General features: G+C 34.9%; 2 protein-coding genes and 1 pseudogene across 4 annotated transcripts; 1 reads left to right on the top strand and 2 right to left on the bottom strand.

Annotated features, from left to right (window-relative positions):
• The first annotated feature begins 6,585 nt into the window (after positions 1-6,585).
• LOC146935734 (SNF2 domain-containing protein / helicase domain-containing protein / F-box family protein) lies at positions 6,586-13,111 on the top strand. 3 transcript variants are annotated; one of them, XM_085750823.1, is made up of 10 exons: positions 6,586-7,099; positions 8,281-9,074; positions 9,171-10,890; positions 10,997-11,210; positions 11,309-11,581; positions 11,693-11,752; positions 11,881-12,011; positions 12,283-12,397; positions 12,579-12,729; positions 12,871-13,111. In XM_085750823.1, the coding sequence occupies exons 1-9, from the start codon at positions 6,648-6,650 to the stop codon at positions 12,705-12,707; spliced, it is 3,888 nt and encodes a 1,295-aa protein (XP_085606949.1). In that variant the 5' UTR covers positions 6,586-6,647; the 3' UTR covers positions 12,708-12,729; positions 12,871-13,111. The 3 variants fall into 3 exon arrangements, with proteins under 3 accessions (XP_085606949.1, XP_085606947.1, XP_085606948.1); XM_085750821.1 differs by having other exon boundaries at positions 8,281-10,890; XM_085750822.1 differs by having other exon boundaries at positions 8,281-10,890; positions 12,819-13,111.
• Positions 13,112-14,908: 1,797 nt separating this feature from the next.
• On the bottom strand, positions 14,909-15,259 carry LOC146935733 (uncharacterized). Its single transcript, XM_085749090.1, has one exon. The coding sequence runs from the start codon at positions 15,257-15,259 to the stop codon at positions 14,909-14,911; it is 351 nt and encodes a 116-aa protein (XP_085605216.1).
• On the bottom strand, positions 14,940-18,387 carry LOC146935732 (uncharacterized; annotated as a pseudogene).
• Positions 18,388-18,841: the final 454 nt, after the last annotated feature.

Below are 18,841 nucleotides of genomic sequence, written 5' to 3'. Positions count from 1 at the left end.
AAAGAATTGATTCGGTCAAAATTTATGATCCGTTTATGAATAAAAACAAGGCTTAATTACCTTTTTGGTCCTCTAATTATTTAATTGGTATCGGATTGGTCCTCTAACTAAATATTGATTTATTTCGGTCCTCTAAGTTTCTCACCGTTACTACATTTAGTCCTTTCTGTTAGTTTTATTCAAATAAATGTTAGGGTTTGTGTTATGTGGGTACCCGACCTCCTGTTTCACACATACATATGAACCATAACAGTTACTAATAATATCAGTCACTATTTAATCATAATACCTTAACAAGGTATATGACCAAAATGATACTAATAAATAAAGTTAGAGGACCCACATAACACAAACCCTAACGTTTATTTGAATAAAACTAACAGAAAGGACTAAATGTAGTAACGGTGAGAAACCTAGAGGACCAAAATAAATCAATTTTTAGTTAGAGGACCAATCCAATACCAATTAAATAGTTAGAGGATCAAAAAGGTAATTTAGCCTAAAAACAATGTGTCATACTTCTGAACTCATTTGCCCTACTTTAAATCATCTTTTAGCTAAAAAATCCTAGTGGTTATGGATGGGAATAGGCTAGGCCGAGCTAGGCTTTGCAAGGCCTAAGTCTGGCCTGCCATATTTTTTTTTAAGCATAAGCCTGGTCAGCAGCCTGTCATAGGCCTACTTTTAAGGCCTGAGCCAGACCTTCCGAAAGCCTGATACGGCCTGCTGATCTGTTTAAAAGCCTATATCTTATGAACATCTTTAAGTAAGCAATGTGATCTAAGTTTAAATGGACTAGCGAACTAATAGTTCAATTAGATTAAACTCTCTTTTGACTATCAACACGAGGTTTTAGGGAATTCGACAATATATTGTATCATATTTCTCTTCTAGTTTATAATAATACATTTATATATGCAAAAAATTAATGTATACTAATAAAACTTAAATTATTGAAAAAATTTACAAATTTATATTTTAATTCAAAGTACAAAATATAATATAACAATAAATAATATTATTCATATTACTTAAATAGGTCAGCCTAATAGGCTTAAGATGCTTTTTGAGAGGCCTTTGGCCTGACCTTTTAAGCTAAATAGGCTTAAAAAAAAGCCTAGGCCTTCTCTATTTAAGAAAAAGTCTGGCCTGACCTGGCCTGTCGTAGGCTAGGCCGTAGGCCCCTGTAGGTCAGCCTGACCTATTCCCATCCTTACTAGTGGTTAGACTCACACATAAGTGTAAAGAAGTGGAGTATCTGATTTGAACCCAAATCCTTGCATATCAATATTTTTACATCCTTACGACTACCAATTAAGTTATTCTTACAGGACTAATTTATATCATTTTAAGCCTAGTAAATTGTGAGCACACTTCACATCTATTACCTATTGTGCCTAGAACTAGAACTGACGTGCATAAAGAAGGCCATCTACAGAGTCCATTATATATATGTTCGTTTGAGACCTTCACAGAAAGAAATTAATCAATAACTCTTACAAAAGAGAATAGCCAAATCGTTCACGGTTGATTCCCATTTTTAGCAGGTCCCATTCTTTCTCCTGAAGCAACCACAACAACCACATTAAGGTAAATTTTATTTTGAAAGGAAAGATGAGTAGTGCTTGAAGCAACCACACCAATGTCACATGAAATAAAATAAACAATAAAAAGTTTCTGCAAGAAAAAAAGAAAGAAGCTGATTAAACTTGACCATCATTTTGTTTGAATTGGGCTAGCTTTTAACTAGCTTTTCAGTTTTAACACAACTAATTTTTTTAATAGTGTGGTTGCTGAAAGCACAAACGCCATTATAAAGTAATAAACAAGAAAAATTAAAGATGTATAAAACTCAATTAGGAGCTAGAAGCATCATAAACTGGTTATTGGCAGATTAATAATTTGGAAAAATAAAAGAGTGGCAACAAGTAGTTATTTCAAAGTGACATTATAAAAAGTATGTTGAAGTGTTTCTACAAATCCAATGAAAGTCACACTTCTGAATGCCATAAAAGAAACATACATGTATATATTTGTTAGTGTGTAGTTGTTTATCATTTTGAATATAGAGTAAAAGATTAATACAACCAAAGTTATCAACTCAAGTAGTTATGGCAGAAAAAAATCTTGAAGTCAACTCCTCTTTCTACATCTATTGGTTAGATTTGGAATTTGAGTGAGAGATACCAATTTGTTGAGCCAGTTAAGCCCTTGTGAGTAGGGGTGTTCAAAACCGAACCAACCCAATAGAAAAACCGCAAACCAAACCAATCCAAACCGAAACCGCAAAAAACCGCACTTGGTTCGGATGAATTCGGATGACTTTTGCACTGAACCGCGCGATTCGGTTCAATTTGCGGTTTGCATCTCAGCAACCGAACCAAACCAAATCAACCGCAAGAATAATGAATATTACTTAAATATGTACTAGCCCAATTACATAGCTCAAGAATAATCTCTTTTGATTCGATTTTTCCATCGTTGCACCATCATGTCGATTATAATTCATTTCCATCGCTTTCAATTCATTTCCAGTGATGAATTTGTTTTCTTTACTTCCCAATAATTTGTTGCATGCTTATGTTTCTTCTTAATTTTACCTATTTTGATATAAGTTTTACCTAATATTTTATCATATAAACATCAAAATAAAATGTCCTATGTTTATTTTGTAACAAGTTGGCAATATTAGAGTTAATGTAATATTTTTTTATCTCGCGATAAACCGCATAAACCGAACCAATCCAAACCGCATTGGTTTTGTTTGGTTTGGTTTGGATGACTTTTTAAAAATCAACCGAACCAAACCAAACCGCATGCTTTTTTATCTCCCGGTTTGGATGACTTTTTTGCTCAAAACCGAACCAAACCGCACCGCGAACACCCTTACTTGTGAGATTCCTACACAAATAAATTAGTTTGTTAACAGGTGATTTAACAAAAGCCTACAAGTATTTTCACATTTTTACTCATTTCAATGCAATAAGACTTGATTCATATGTAATATAAAATAAAAAGGCTTTTCTTAATAGTTTGCATTGAACCAAACATAATTATAATGACTTGATAATTTATGTCCAAAAAAGAGTTAATAATTAGTGCATTGGGAGGTCTATGTCTAAAACAGGAGGGCAAATAGTGAAGAAGATTTTAGAGAAACAAAGCAAGCCAAACCCTTAGTTGCACACCTTAAACTTGCCTGTTTTCTTTATGCTTCTGACATATCATGTTTTATCATTTGTTTCGGAAACAGTTTTTGCTTCTGTTTATCTTTTGCTTCTGAACTGATTGAATATTGTTCATATTATTGTTTTTGCTCTGATAATCATTCTAGTTTTTATGCTATGATTACTTTATTATGTTTATATGTTGCTCTGAACCTTTATTCTATGTTTTTCTCATCTCTTCTTTTTTCCTATTTCTTTTTGTTAATGACAAAAGGGGGAGTATATGTGATACTTCCTCTGTTTCAAAATGAGTGTCGCTTTAGCCAAAAAGATTTGTTTCAAAATGAATGTCACTTTCAGTTTCCAATGCAATAACAACTTTTTCTTTTCAATTGTACCCTCCAATTAATACTCAGCACACTACTTCCAAAGTATTACTTTTAAAACTAACCAATAGTAAATAAGGATAATTTGGTAAAATAATCATTTTCTTTCTTTTAATCATTGCATTTCTTAATATGTGTGTAAACACCTAAAACGACATTCATTTTGAAACGGAGGGAGTAGTATTTAAAGGCTCTGAGTCCCATTAATGATATTTGAAAATTATTTTGAAAAACTTCTAGCATTTTTTACCTGAAAGGTATAAGCTATGAACGAAATAAGGAGTATTAAATTTCAAATAAAATTAGTTGAACCATTCTTCTTATCCATAATCTACTTCTCAATTATTTGTTTTTAAAAGCTCTGATATTATTGCGCGCTAAATGAATTTAATTAACCTGGATAGAACTTAGGGGGAGCTTACAAACCTCACCTTAAAGACTATCAGACTCAGGAAGAGTTAGAGCTTACAAACCTCAAACTCTGAGCTTACAAACCTCAGAACCCCAAAGTCAACTTGTTAATTAGATTAACAACAATTGATCAATTTTAAATACTATTGTTTGTCATCATCAAAAAGGGGGAGATTGTTGGAACAAAATGTGTTTAACAATGAACCTTATAGAGTTTTGATGATAACAAGGTATTAAAAATTGTAAATTGGACTAGCTAATATTTGTTCAAGTGTACAGGACCATAGTTAAAAATTTACATAATATAAAGGTTCTGAAGAACAAAGAGAGAGCTAAGGAATCAAGAAAAGGAAGCTTTAAAGCGTCTGAAGAGAAGTGCTCCTGAAGACTAAAAGTGCTCCTGAAGACAAAGTCCTCCTGAAGAATGATGACGTCATAAGAAGCTGAAGTTCATCAGAAACAGGAAGTTCAGAAGCAACTTCATCAAAAGCTGATCATTACCACAAGATGAATATTCAAGGATCAACACGCCAAAAGCTGTCTATTGGATTTGAAAACACTGCAGAAGACTAGTAGAATTTTGCAACGGTCATTTTGATGAAGATTTGAAGGCATTTGAAGCTTATCTTCAAAAAACGTTGACATTGTACTATGTACGAACTGTACAACCACCTTCTCTATTACTCTGTTTTGTGTCCACGCTACAAGACAAGAAAACAGCTCCAGAATACGGCTACGCCTGCAAAGATGTTCCTTCACAATGAGAATGAATTTCAAATTGGTTCTTCATAGGACAACAACCAAATCAGGCAAAAGATCATTGGTGAAAGATCAAGCTTCAACAACGACTCTTTTGATGTGATGACAATTTCACAACGTCTCTTTCACACCTCTATATAAAGGAGTGAAGACTTAGAGATTTGGTAATGTTGAACGAAAGACTCTCAACATTTTTACAAGTGCCAAACCTCTGCTGAAATTGTTCTGCATTCACTTAGAATTTCTGTTTCTCAAAGTCCTACTCTAGAAATTCTTAAGTCTTAGAGTCTTATCTGATTTGTATTGTGAGCACCACTGATTGTATATCAAGTGTTCAACCTCAAACATTTTTCTTTGTAATCTTGTTTGTTTAGAAGTCTCTTGCAGTTGTGCTTGAGCATAGAAGTCTCTTGATTGTGTTCTTGAGCATAGGAAGACTCTTGCAAAGTGTGCTTGGGCAAAGGAAGTCTCTTGCTGTGTGCTTGAGCAATTGTAATCAGATATTACATTCTAGTGAAATCTCCTTGGAAGTGCAAGGTGGACTGGACTACTTCCGGATTGTAGAAGGAACCAGTATAATTGCTTTGTGTCTTTCTTCTTCTTCTTCTTCTTCTTCTTCTCTCTCTCTCTCTCTCTCTCTCTCTCTCTCTCTCTCTCTCTCTCTCTCTCTCTCTCTCTCTCTCTCTCTCTCGTTATCCGCTGCGTTTAGATTCTGATTATCACTTCAGAAGCTGTCTCACTTAGCTTCTGACCAGTGTGTTCAGTTTAGGAGAATCGAAGAATTTTTTCAAAACACAATTCAACCCCCCTTCTTGTGTTTTTCTCACCTTCATTTTATAATTAACATTTGAATCCAATTATGATGCTAAAAGACAGAGAAGTGATATCTAATTAAAACCCTATTTAAAAGTTTGGATATATGGATAATATCTTAAAATGCATAGATGATTTAAATTTGATGTAGTTTATTGAGATATATTTGTTAGATAAATATATTTAATTTTGTGAACCTGAAAAATTATGAAAATAAACATGGAAGATGCCATCTGCATAAAAAAACAAAATAAATTATAATATGTTAAATTTTAATTAAGATTAAATAGTAAACTTTATTGAAAAATATATGTTAAAAAAAGTATAAATAAAAAAACAATATAAATTATAATATTTTAAATTTTAATTAAGATTAAATAGTAAATTTTACTAAAAATATATGTTAAAATAAAAGTATAAACTAAAAAAATGGTTAAATATAATAAAATTTATGTGTATTTTTTTTTAGATGTTTATGCTATTTAAAATTTTAGAAACAATTAAAATATTAAATGAAATATTTAGTGGATAATATCAAATTAATATATGTATTTTGGTGAAATATTTATGCTAAATATTAAATAAATTTTCAAAAATAGAAAAAAGTTAAAATAAAATTAATTTGGAAGCGACACGCGTATATAAAATCAAAATAAATAAAGAATATTATTTAAATTTAATTATGATTAAATAACTAAATTTATTAAAATAAAATTAATTTTTTAAAAATATATTTAGTAGTCGGTTAAGATATTTATGTTTTATTAAATATTGAAAATTAATTAAAAAATGAAATAAAATATTTTGTAGATAACCGCGGTTAAATTATACAGCTCAGTCCAGTAAAATCTCCCATTATAAATCCAACGATTCTAATTTTCCACACGATTAATTAACCAACCCTAGAAATCACAAACCTCAACGCTAATCACTTCACATTCTCGCAGTTAATTACGCTTCTTCCACCACTAACCTTCCATTTTCTTTAACCCTATTTCTTAATCTTTTTCCTTCTTCGGTTAAAATATTCATTCTCTTTCGATTCAATCAAATCAAAAACCATATTCACAAAATCAAAACGGCGTCGTTTTAGTTTTCCGTTTCTCCACCAATGACCACCGCAAACGACCCTCTCTCAACCCACAAACTCTGTGGTTTTCTCTCAACCGTTCTCACACTAACCCCACCGAACCAAAACGACACGCGTTTTAACGATCGATGCGAATTCTTCAACGATAACAATACAATCGCGTTTCGGACTCAAAACGGTGTCGTTTTGAATCCAATTATTGATTCAACGCAATGCGGCGAGAGTTCGAGTGCGAAGAAGGTGAAGAAGGTTGGGATGGTGAATGGGAGTTTCAGTGTTGTGAATCAGCTTCATGCGTTGGTTTTGAGGAAATGTTTGGATATTAATGCACGTGTTTTGTGTGTTGTGGAGGTTGATTCTAGGGTTAGGGTTGTTGTGATTGTTGATGTTTATCTTCCGGTTTTGGTTTGGAGTAGTGGGTGGCAGTTTCCGAAATCGGGGTCTGTTGCTGGTGCTGTTTTTCGACATTTGAGGTTTGTTTCTGTTCTTTTGGTTTTATTTTGGTTTTTTAATTCTATGATGTTTGTACCACAAACACCAATACTGACACGTCTGAAACCCATACTATTTTAAGAAGATGACATAATTGAATGTAATCACGTGTATCAGTGTTGGACACACAATGGACACCTCACTGACACGCCGAGTTTGACAGTATGTTTAGAAAATGATATAATTGAATGTAGTCGCATGTGTGTCGGACACGAACAGGCCTTCAGTCAGAGGTGTCAGACATTAACATTGAAAATTGACAGGACAATCTAATGTTAGGAAAGAAACAGAGAGACATTTGAATTTGAGCAAATTTATAATGTTGGTAGCTGACACTGACGTAGACACACACACTAGACACCACACTGACGTGTCGACATCGACAGCCGTTTAAGAAAGTGGCATAATTGAATGTAATCATATGTGTCGGTGTTGTGTGAGACATGAACACACCTTAAATCAGTGTTGGTGCTACAAAGTTTATAAGTTACTAACATTGCAAATTGGCATGACAATCTCATGTTAAGAGAGAGAGAGAGATTTGAGAAAATTTATGATGAATATATAGTTATATGAATTACACTAGCAAGACACTATCTATTATTCTATTCTGTCAATCCAAAACACACACCCTTCTATATGTTCTTTGAAAATAGCTTAACTTTAAATTCTGTCACACAACAGTACTATAGCATTACTCTAGTCGCTCTTTGGTCAGACTTTAGTACTAATTGAGCTAAAAGGTCATTCGTCGGACTTGGATCAACTGCAAATGGACAGTCTTATTTCCACATTCTTGTAACTTGTGATCTTAAGTGTAAATGCTTTCATTAAGGCTTAAAGATTATATATTGACAAATTTACTGAGTATATGTTTACTGATTCTCATCATATCAATGTTGTAGTCAAAGCTTTGGAGGGAAGTTTAAAAAATATACATTCTTAAGGAGGTTCACTTATACAAAATTTATAATTCAATAAAACTTGATTCCGCCTCTAACTTGGTCATACTAGAGGTGTTCTAGCTAGTTGCTCACCAGTAATATTCTCCGAAGTGTTTTTTAATAATATAAATTGACTGATCTACTGTGTCATTTTCCTTTGTGAATATACTTTATAGCCTTGGCCATCATAGTTTTCTAACAGTTTAGAGCTTATGCAGCTGTGATTGGAATGAGAGAAGTTCAATGCTTTCTGATCCAGACTACTGTAGAAAGATACTTGGAGAAAATGAGAGCATTTGGAATCTTTCTGATTGTCATGTACTTGGTTGCAAGCTCCATTCCCCTGTGAGCGGTTCTTCAAGGGAAAGGCTATTTGAACTTCATGAAATTTTTAAGACCGTACCTTCCCCTTGTGTAGGAAATCAGCAGAGCTTTCTTATTTCCAAGATAATACCTATGGACAATACTGGCGGATCTGGGATTTGGGATATCTCTGATGATATTTTAATTAAAATTCTATATTCCCTGGGCCCACTGGACCTCAATAGGGTTTCTGCAACATGTCATCATCTAAGAGCCTTGGCTGCTTCAGTAATTCCTTGCACAAAGTTAAATCTGTTTCCTCATCAGCAGGCAGCAGTTGAATGGATGTTGCAACGTGAACGAAATGCTGAACTTATGCCACATCCTTTATATGCAGCTCTATCAACTGATGATGGCTTTAGTTTCCATGTAAATACTGTAACTGGTGATATAGTCATCGGGGAAACTCCCACTATCAAAGATTTTCGTGGAGGAATGTTTTGTGATGAGCCTGGCTTGGGTAAGACTGTAACAGCTCTTTCTCTTATCACAAAGACGCAAGGTACATTGGCGGATCCACCAGATGGGTCACCAGTAGTCTGGTGTCAACATAACACTAACAAAAAATGTGGCTATTACGAGATCAGTGGTAATAACACGGCTGGTGGTTATACTATTATGGGTAAGAGGGATGTGTGCCAAGATTCAGGTAGAAGTAATGAGAACCATGATTTCTCCTCCGAAAGAGCCAAATTGTTAAATCCTGATCAGGAAATCACTAAACCTCACGATTCATGTTCTGTAGGAGAAGACAAATCACCTCCTGATGCTTGCTCTGAGGAATATTCGCCTGCGAGTCGGTGCACTAGAAGCTTGAGTCGCGTAAAGAAAAATCTATATTTCACAGATGACGAGGAAGCTATGATTTCCAACGAAAGAAGAGTTGGCAAAAGACCAATTAAAACAAAACATGCATCAGATGTTGCATCCCAGATGTCTCAAAACAAGCTTGTTGATACTTCATATGGTTCTGGACAGAGTTACAAGTGGCATGGGAAGCGTAAAGTTGATTGTTTGGAGTACAGTGATACGTGGATTCAATGTGATGCTTGTCACAAATGGCGAAAGCTTGCAGATAACAGTATGGGTAATTCTAATGCAGCATGGTTTTGTAGTATGAACACTGACCCTTTGTATCAGAGTTGTAGAGTTCCAGAACAGTCTTTTAAGAACAGCTCTAAGATAACTTACTTACCAGGATTTCACTTGAAAGGAACTCCGGGTGGTGAGAAACAAAACGTTTCATTTTTCACTAGTGTGCTTAAGGAGCACTACTCATTGGTAAATTCTCGGACAAAGGAGGCTCTGACTTGGTTGGCCAAAATTTCTATTGACAAGCTTGCAGAAATGGAAACAAATGGAATACGAAGTCCTATTTTAAACAACTGCACTTTGTCCAACGGGACTGTGAATCCATACCACAAAGTATTTCAAGCATTTGGCCTAAAAAAGAAAGTAGAGAAAGGTGTATACAGGTGGTTCTACCCAAAAAATCTTAAAAATTTGACTTTTGATGTGGCTGCCCTTGGTATGGCTCTCTGTGAGCCATTAGATTTGGTTAGGTTATACTTGTCAAGAGCAACCCTGGTAGTTGTTCCAGCAAATTTGGTTGATCATTGGAAAGCACAAATAGAAAAGCATGTCAGGCCTGGTCAATTGCATGTTTATGTTTGGAACGATCATCGGAAACCATCTGCGCACTCGCTTGCCTGGGATTATGATGTTGTCATCACTACATTTAGCCGTTTGAGTGCGGAGTGGGGCCCACGTAAGAAGAGTGCTCTAATGCAAGTGCACTGGTTTAGGATAATTTTAGATGAAGGGCATACTCTTGGCTCAAGCCTGAGCTTAACAAACAAGTTGCAAATGACTATTTCATTGGTTGCTTCAAATCGGTGGATACTAACTGGAACTCCAACATCGAACACTCCTAACAGCCAACTTACACATCTACAACCATTGCTAAGGTTCCTTCATGAAGAAGCTTATGGACTGAATCAAAAATCATGGGATTCTGGCGTGCTTAGGCCATTCGAGGCAGAGATGGAAGAAGGTCGGTCTCGTCTGTTGCATTTACTTCAGAAATGCATGATTAGTGCTAGAAAGGCAGATTTGCAAAGTATTCCACCATGCATCAAGAAAGTTGTTTTACTAGATTTTAATGAGGAACATGCTAGAAGTTACAATGAGTTGGTACTCACTGTTCGGCGTAATATATTGATGGCTGATTGGAATGATCCTTCGCATGTGGAAAGTCTACTGAATCCAAAACAGTGGAAATTTCGTAGTGGAGCTATAAAAAATGTAAGGCTTTCATGCTGTGTTGCTGGACATATTAAAGTTACACACGCTGGAGAAGATATTCAGGAAACAATGGATATGTTAGTGAAAAATGGTCTAGATTCTACTTCAGGGGAGTATACCTCCATAAGATACAGTCTCCTGTTTGGTGGCCACTGTGTCAGGTAATATACTTTGATTTTGATATTTCATGTTGCTTTAATTTTCTTTATGTCATAGTTTCTTATCGTCATCATTATCATCATCATCATCATTTTATGAATTTCGTAGGTGCAAGGAATGGTGCCGACTCCCTTTCATTACGCCATGTCGACATATGTTGTGCCTTGATTGTGTTTCCATTGACAAGACAAAGTGTACATATCCTGGCTGTGATAACTTGTATGAGATGCAAAGTCCTGATTCAATGGCACGGCCAGAAAATCCTAACCCAAAGTGGTCTGTACCCCAAGATCTTATTGAGTTACAACCTTCTTATGCGCAGGCATGGCTTTTAATTGAGAAATCAGTTCGCATTCAATTGTATCTTTTTTGTTTTTGTTTTTATTTTTGAAGTTTTCATTGTGATTGTTGAATGAACAGGATAATTGGGATCCTGATTGGCAATCAACATCTAGTAGTAAAGTTGCATATCTCGTCCAGAGGTTGAAAGCTTTGCAGGGAACCAATGAAGAGATGAGTTCATATACTGACAATAGCAATGCGATGTATATTGAAAATAGTTTTCCTTTGCACACAAGTCATTCCGCATCATCATTCCAGGAATGTTCAAGTAGCATTAGTACCAATGTGGTCCCTGAAAAAGTTTTGATATTTTCTCAGTTTCTTGAGCATATACATGTCATTGAACAACAGGTGCTTTTTCTGTACCAATTGTGACCATTTGTAAATCTATTATATTTTATTCGTTGGCCATTTGCATATTCTGTTGTAATTGATTAAACAATTAAATTTCTATTTTTCCAGTTGGCTGTTAATGGTATCAAATATACTGGAATGTATAACCCAATGCATTCTAGCAACAAGGTATAATGTTCGAATTCTTGAGATCTTATTCTCTGTTTCTGATGCTTATGATCTTATTTTCCGTTTCTGAAAATATAAACTTACATTTGGTTTCTGATCTTTGGTTAATTTACTTTTCTCTTTAACAGAAGAAGTCATTAGCCAAGTTCCAGCACGATTCAAGTTGTATGGCACTTCTGATGGATGGGAGTGCTGCATTGGGTCTTGACTTAAGTTTTGTTACACATGTATTTTTAATGGAGCCAATTTGGGACAGAAGGTAAATACATTAATCTGATTCATATGCAAACGATGATTAAGCTGTTTTGCTTTAAAGGCGTAGGGATAAATGGATTTTGAATTTTTCTAAAATTGTTATATTGTTAATATATCTGTTGCTTTTGAATGTGTAAACTGGAACTGTGTTGTTGAATAACGCGACTATTAGTGGATCCTCTGTTTGCCCAATTTGGTGGATGGCTCCTACTTCAATTAAAATTTTCACTCTTGTCCGATTTAATTTTCTTCTAACTCGAGTAAAACCTTTTCAGTATGGAGGAGCAAGTAATTAGTCGTGCCCATCGTATGGGTGCGTCCCGTCCTATTCATGTGGAAACATTAGCTATGCGTGGTACAATTGAAGAGCAAATGCTAGAATTTTTACAGGTGAATCTCCCTTACTTGAATTACTTAACACCATCCTAAATTTAGTTTAACAAGTGATGCTCGGTTTCTTTGATTGGCTTGTTGTTTGGAAACTTTATCATTCAATTTTTTTCTTGCTTTCCCCTTCTATCCTTTTTCTTGTCCTAATAATTCATGCTTCTATTTCTTGATGTTCAACAAGGATGCTGACAAACGTAGAAGATTTCATAATAAAGATGTTGTCAAATCTGAAGATGGTGGGGGACGAGGGTGTCGATCAGTGCATGATTTTGCTGAAAGCAATTATCTACTGGAACTTAAATTTGTATAAACTAATTCAGAAACTCCAGAAGGTTTGTATGTGGTAGCTTTTTCCTATTCTAGTTTTGCTAGGAAACCAAAATTCGTAGGGAGAAGTTTTTACCTATTTTATTTTTGCCAGGAAATACAAATTCGTATGGAGGATAAATTTTTTGCTATTCTATTTTTGCCAGGAAACACAAATTATTATGGAGGACGAGTTACGTTGCATTTGGGGAATTAGATGCAATGCAAGTAATTTTTATTGACAATTACTTAAGAACTATTTATTTGGATTTTGTCAAAAAACAAAAATTAAAAGGTTATGTTTTTGGAATTTTGATAAAGATGCTGAAATATCACTGTGATTTCTGTCTTGTAAAACAAAAATCAGCCTGCCAAAACTTTACATTGATTGGATTTACTCTTCATAAATCGATCGATTATCAAGGTGCCGAGATGACTTTTTTTACCGTTAGTTGAAGTGATTTACTAATTTGATCAATGACTTACTATCCTTGTGCTTGATTGCATATACACCAATATTCATGATGTCAACTTGTTTGCTTGAAGCTTCTTCAATGTATTAGAAAGTTAAAAATTAGTCGACTTGAAAACAAATATAGTTTGTTTCTTAATTGATATTAGGTATTTGCCATCACTATCTAGAGTTTAGCACTTTATTACAAGGTACACACAATGAATTTTTTTTTTTTATGGAAAACCAGAATATATGGATGTTTGCACACATGAATACACAAATATAATTGGCTAGTAATAATCAAAAAGTAAATTTAGCTTACATTCATTTTTGGCTTCGCTATTTTAACTGAAAAAATGATAATAGTCCTTTGTTTCACAAGTTTAAATATTTTTCTTCCAAACTCAGCTTGTGGCTTATTTGTTATGGCAAGTCATATTCATTAAAGATATGAAATTATTTTATTTTCTTCAGTGAAATGATACAATTATATTTAATGATGCAACATATCTCATTTGTATCAGGAATATCAAAATAATAAGTTTACATTTGATCAATGAAACTGACAAAAATTGGTCCTAATTATTGTCAAAAGAGAAAGTTTTGGTCCTAATTATCTATGTCACAACATCAAATTTAATTTCATACCATTAATAAAAATAATATTTCATAACAACAAACATCATACTCAGTTGTGTAAAAAAATCTTTCAAGGACTTTTTTTGTGATTTCCGAATGCATAGTTGAGTTATTGTGATTGTTGTAATTTCATGTGGTTTCTATTTTGATTTCTTATCAGATTCTGGTGGGTACTTCCCGTGCTCATAACATTTTTGTAGCTGTACTTTTTTTTCTAATATATTTTTCATTGGCAATTCAAACAAATAAAATAAGGATATATTGTACTCCCTAGTTATAAGCACCTATTGAGAAAACAAATTGTCCTAAGGCTCTATTTGGTAAAAATAAGTTATAAGCTAGCTGATTGCTGATGACTGATAGCTGATAACTTATAGCTGAAAAGCTCGCTTATTAAAAATAATGTGTTTGGTAAAATTAGTTGTTAAAGTGGCTGATAAGTATAAAATGACATAAAAAGACATGTTTTTTTTTCTTCTAAGTTATATATATATATATATATCACACATTTTTTCTAATGTATTTATTTAATATGTTTTTGTTCCCTATAAATATTCAAACTTTTGGTCTTAGTCTCCATAAAAAATTTCCTCGACTTTTAATCCTCAAAGAAATTTAACCGACAATTTTGATATCTGCTTTTATGAATCTCAAAAATAAAAGGAAGGTGGAAACAAAATGTGAGCTAGAATATATAAAATTTTACAACGTACAATAAGCCAGTTATTTATTGTTTGGTGTACAGTAGGCTAGTTATAACAATATATAAAGCATTTCTTTAAAAAAAATCACACACACACACACACACACACACACACACACACACACATATATATATATATACACACACACACACACATATATATATGTACATATATATACATATCTACACATATATATGTACATATATATACATATCTACATATATATGTACATATATATACATATCTACATATATATATATATACATATCTACATATATATATATATATATATATATATATATACACACACACACACACACACACACACATATATATGTACATATCTACATATATATATATATGTACATATCTACATATATATATATTTTTTTTTTGACAAGAAGAAGCTTATTGCATTTCATTCAAAATAATAGTAGAGATACAAGATGGAATCCTAATATGAATATGGAAACTAGCATGACGCAAAGCCACTCTAGCAAAGCTATGAGCAACTTCGTTGGCTTGTCTCCGAATAAACCTAACATCAGAGGTTACTAAATCTGAAGCTAACAGACGTCTACAATCATTAATTACTGCGCTAAAATTAGAGACGCCACTTTTACGACCATAAATACTGTCTACCACAGTTTTTGAGTCAAGTTCAAAGTCCACAATACCTAGCTGCAGATCGCGAACCCAGTACATAGCTGATAATAAACCCAGAGCTTCACCCAAATCCACATCAAGGAGCGGAGTCATCCATTCAGTCTTAGCTAAAACAAAACGACCTTCATCATCTCGAATGCAAACACCAATACCAACCCGATTCCGAGCTTGAGAGAAAGATGCATCAACATTACAAGTAAACCTGCCAGGACTTGGTTTGATCCACTTTGAATCATTCAGTGTGTCAGAATTGTGAGGGATAGGATGTCTAATATGCTGAGCATTCCTCCAACTAGTAAGAAGAGAATCTGCACGGGCACAAATAGCTTGAACTGTTTCAGTAATGTTATTCCATACCTTATTATTGCGATGCTTCCAAAAACATCCATCAACGGGCTCCATAAACCAATACGTTGCCAACAAAGCATACTTTTATTACACAGAAAAAACAGATGAGTACTATCCTCGCCAAAATCATCACACATTGCACACCTATCAGTACACTGAACTCCCTTAGATTGCAAACGGATTCTTGTGGGCAGGCAGTTACGACAAGCTCGCCAAAGGAAATTCTTAACTTTCGGAGGCAATTTTAAACTCCAGATACAATTCCAGTTACCCGACACACGGTGTTGAACAACTGCCACATCATGATTCAAAATATCCTTATAAGCACTTTTAACTGAGTAAGTACCATCCCTCTCGAACTTCCAAACAGGCACATCATGAATTACTAAAGAAAGCAAAGGAGTGTTAAAAATATTTCTAGCAGTAACATTGTCAAAAAAAGCATTAATGAGCTCCATATTCCACTGCTTCTGAGGTGTAATCAGAAAATCAGAAACAGTGATAAATGGCCACTCCAATTGATGAGGAGTTGAGGGTAATACTCGTGCAACATTACTGATCCAAGGGTGATCCCAAACTGGTATATGTTCGCCGGTGCCTATACTCCACTGAAAACCCCGCCGAATCACATCTTTAGCGCTCCAAATACTACGCCAAACAAAACTAGGATTATGGCCTAAACTAGCTCCAAAATAGTCACTTCGAGGAAAATATTTAGCTTTGAGTAAACGAGTGATCAGAGAATCTGGAGATGAAACCAACTTCCAAGCCTGCTTGCCAACCATAGCCATATTAAATGCCTTAAGGTCCTTAACTCCCATACCTCCAAACATCTTTGGAACTGAAAGACGTTCCCAAGAAAGCCAGTGCAGTCCTCGAGAATTTGCTGAATTGTGTCCCCACCAGAAAGAATTTAACATTTTTTCTATCTCATTGATTAGTGATCCCGGAAGAAGGAAAATACTCATCACATAGGAAGGAATAGATTGCAAGACAAACTTAATAAGAACCTCCCTACCAGCCTGCGAGAGACATCTGCTACTCCAAGAATTTATTTTGTTCCAGATACGATCCTTAATAAATTTAGAGGTTGCATGTTTGCTGCGACCAATCATTGATGGTAATCCAAGATATTTACCTGTACCCAACACTTGACGGACACCGAGAGTAGTAGCAATGAGATTCTTTAAATCATCTAGAGTATTACGACTGCAAAATAATTCTGACTTCTGTAAATTAATGGCTTGCCCCGAAGCTTCTTCATAAGTAGTCAAAATATTTCATACAAACAGCCTCACTTTCACAAGCTCTAAAGAAAAGAAAACAATCGTCTGCAAAGAGGAGGTGAGAAATAATTGGTGCATTTCTGCATATCGAAGTACCTCTAATGTTATTGCAGCGTTCAGCTTCATGGATAAGAGAAGAGAGTCCTTCAGCACAAATGATGAATAAATAAGGTGAGAGGGGGTCCCCCTGACGGAGACCGCGTCCTGGCACAATAGGACCCACAGAAGCTCCATTAACCAAGACCGAGTAATCAACCGTTTCAACACAAAGCATAATCCAACCAACCCATCGAGATGAGAAACCCATTTGAATCATAATCTCTCGTAGGTAATCCCAATCTAATCTATCATATGATTTACTAATGTCCAACTTAAGTGCAACATCTCCACTCTTCCCTTTTGTCTTCGCCTTCATGTAGTGAACAATTTCAATAGCCACCATTGCATTGTCTAAGATAGATCGACCTGGGACGAAAGTTGACTGATTTATAGAGATACACTTATCTAGCACCTGTTTGAGCCTATTAGCAAGCACCTTGGCTACTATTTTATACACAACATTACAGAGAGCAATAGGCCGCCAATACTTCATTGAAGTCTGAGAGTCGCCTTTTGGAATGAGAGTAATATTAGTAGAATTGACATGAGGTGGGAAAGCGCCACTTTCTAACCAATGACACCCTGCCTGATAAACTTCTTGACCACAAGTGTCCCAAAAGTGTTGATAGAAACCTGGGTTAAAGCCATCGGGTCCTGGACATTTATCTGCTTGCATGGAGAAAGCTGCCTGTTTGAACTCCTCTAAAGTGAAGTTCGCAGTTAACAAATCATTATCATCTCCTGTGATTGAAGTTGGAACCAGGTTGATGACATTGGCACGTGAGCTTGGTGATTTTTGAAAAAGATTCATGAAATAATCACGGGCAATATGCTTTAGCCCATCTTCAGACCGACAATCAAAACCATGCTCATCTTCAAGATGTTCAATTCTATCCAGCTTCCTTCTAGTACTTGCTGCCGCATGGAAAAACTTCGTATTAAGATCACCATCACGATACCAAAAGGTCTTAGCACGTTGTTTCCAAAACAAATCATCTTTAATCAACAGTTTGTCCAACCTCTGTCTAAGCATATTGAAATACCTCACATTAGAGGCATCCACATGTGAACGAATAGCTTCAAGCTTGCGTTGATTTTTGCGAATCTCTTGTCTGATGTTTTGGTTAGTATTCATACTCCATTTAGATAGATCCGCAGCACAGTGATTGAGTTTATTCATAAAAGGACGATCACCATAATCTTGCCATCTTTGAGAAACAAAAGACCTAAACTCGGGTTCAACAAGCCAAGCATTCTCAAAACGAAAACGACGTTGGCCCGAACTAGGCACAGGTTGTGGAGCACAATCTAATAAAAGAGGGTAATGATCAGAGGACGTGGTAGTAAGACACTCAAGCTTTGCATTAGGAAAATTATCAAACCAACTATCATTAGCCATAGCTCTATCCAATTTCTCCTCCACAGCGCGAGCAGTTCCAAGACTTTTAAACCAAGTGAAATCATAGCCATCCATATGAATATCAGCGAGTCCAGCATCCAAAACAGCTTGTCGGAAGCCTTGAATAAGCCACGGTTGACGCTTAGACCTTCCTTTCTTTTCATCAGCTGATAGAATATCACTAAGTCACCAATAATACACCAAGGAAGTTGAGAAAGATTGGATAATTGTCGAAGTAAATTCCAAGACTCTCTTCTCCTCCCTCCTTCTGGCATACCATAGAATCCAGTTAACCTCCAATTTCCCCTCAGAGAGTCATTAACTTCCATATCAATATGATTTTGGGAGAAATTTGTGATAGTACAGTTAAAGTTCTTATTCCATAAACATGCCAAGCCACCTCCCCTTCCAATACGGTCAACAGAAAAACAGTAATCAAAAGCCAGCACATATTTCAATTCTTCAATTTTATTAGACGTTGTCATTGTTTCAGACAGGATTATTGCATCCGGTTTATAAGTTCGGACTAGGTACTTTAAATTA

Source organism: Medicago sativa, chromosome 3, assembly GCF_051527215.1.
Source record: "Medicago sativa cultivar Bolivia chromosome 3, Bolivia_mono, whole genome shotgun sequence".
NCBI lineage: Eukaryota > Viridiplantae > Streptophyta > Magnoliopsida > Fabales > Fabaceae > Medicago > Medicago sativa.
This window is presented reverse-complemented; position numbering and strand designations above follow the sequence as displayed.

Excerpts from the sequence above, each read along its gene's own strand:
- LOC146935734 (XM_085750821.1), top strand. The coding sequence starts at position 6,648 with ATGACCACCGCAAACGACCCTCTCTCAACCCACAAACTCTGTGGTTTT. Across the intron at positions 11,582-11,692 it reads TACATGTCATTGAACAACAG|TTGGCTGTTAATGGTATCAA; the intron begins GTGCTTTTTCTG and ends CTATTTTTCCAG. Across the intron at positions 11,753-11,880 it reads CAATGCATTCTAGCAACAAG|AAGAAGTCATTAGCCAAGTT; the intron begins GTATAATGTTCG and ends TCTCTTTAACAG.
- LOC146935733 (XM_085749090.1), bottom strand. The coding sequence starts at position 15,259 with ATGACTCCGCTCCTTGATGTGGATTTGGGTGAAGCTCTGGGTTTATTA.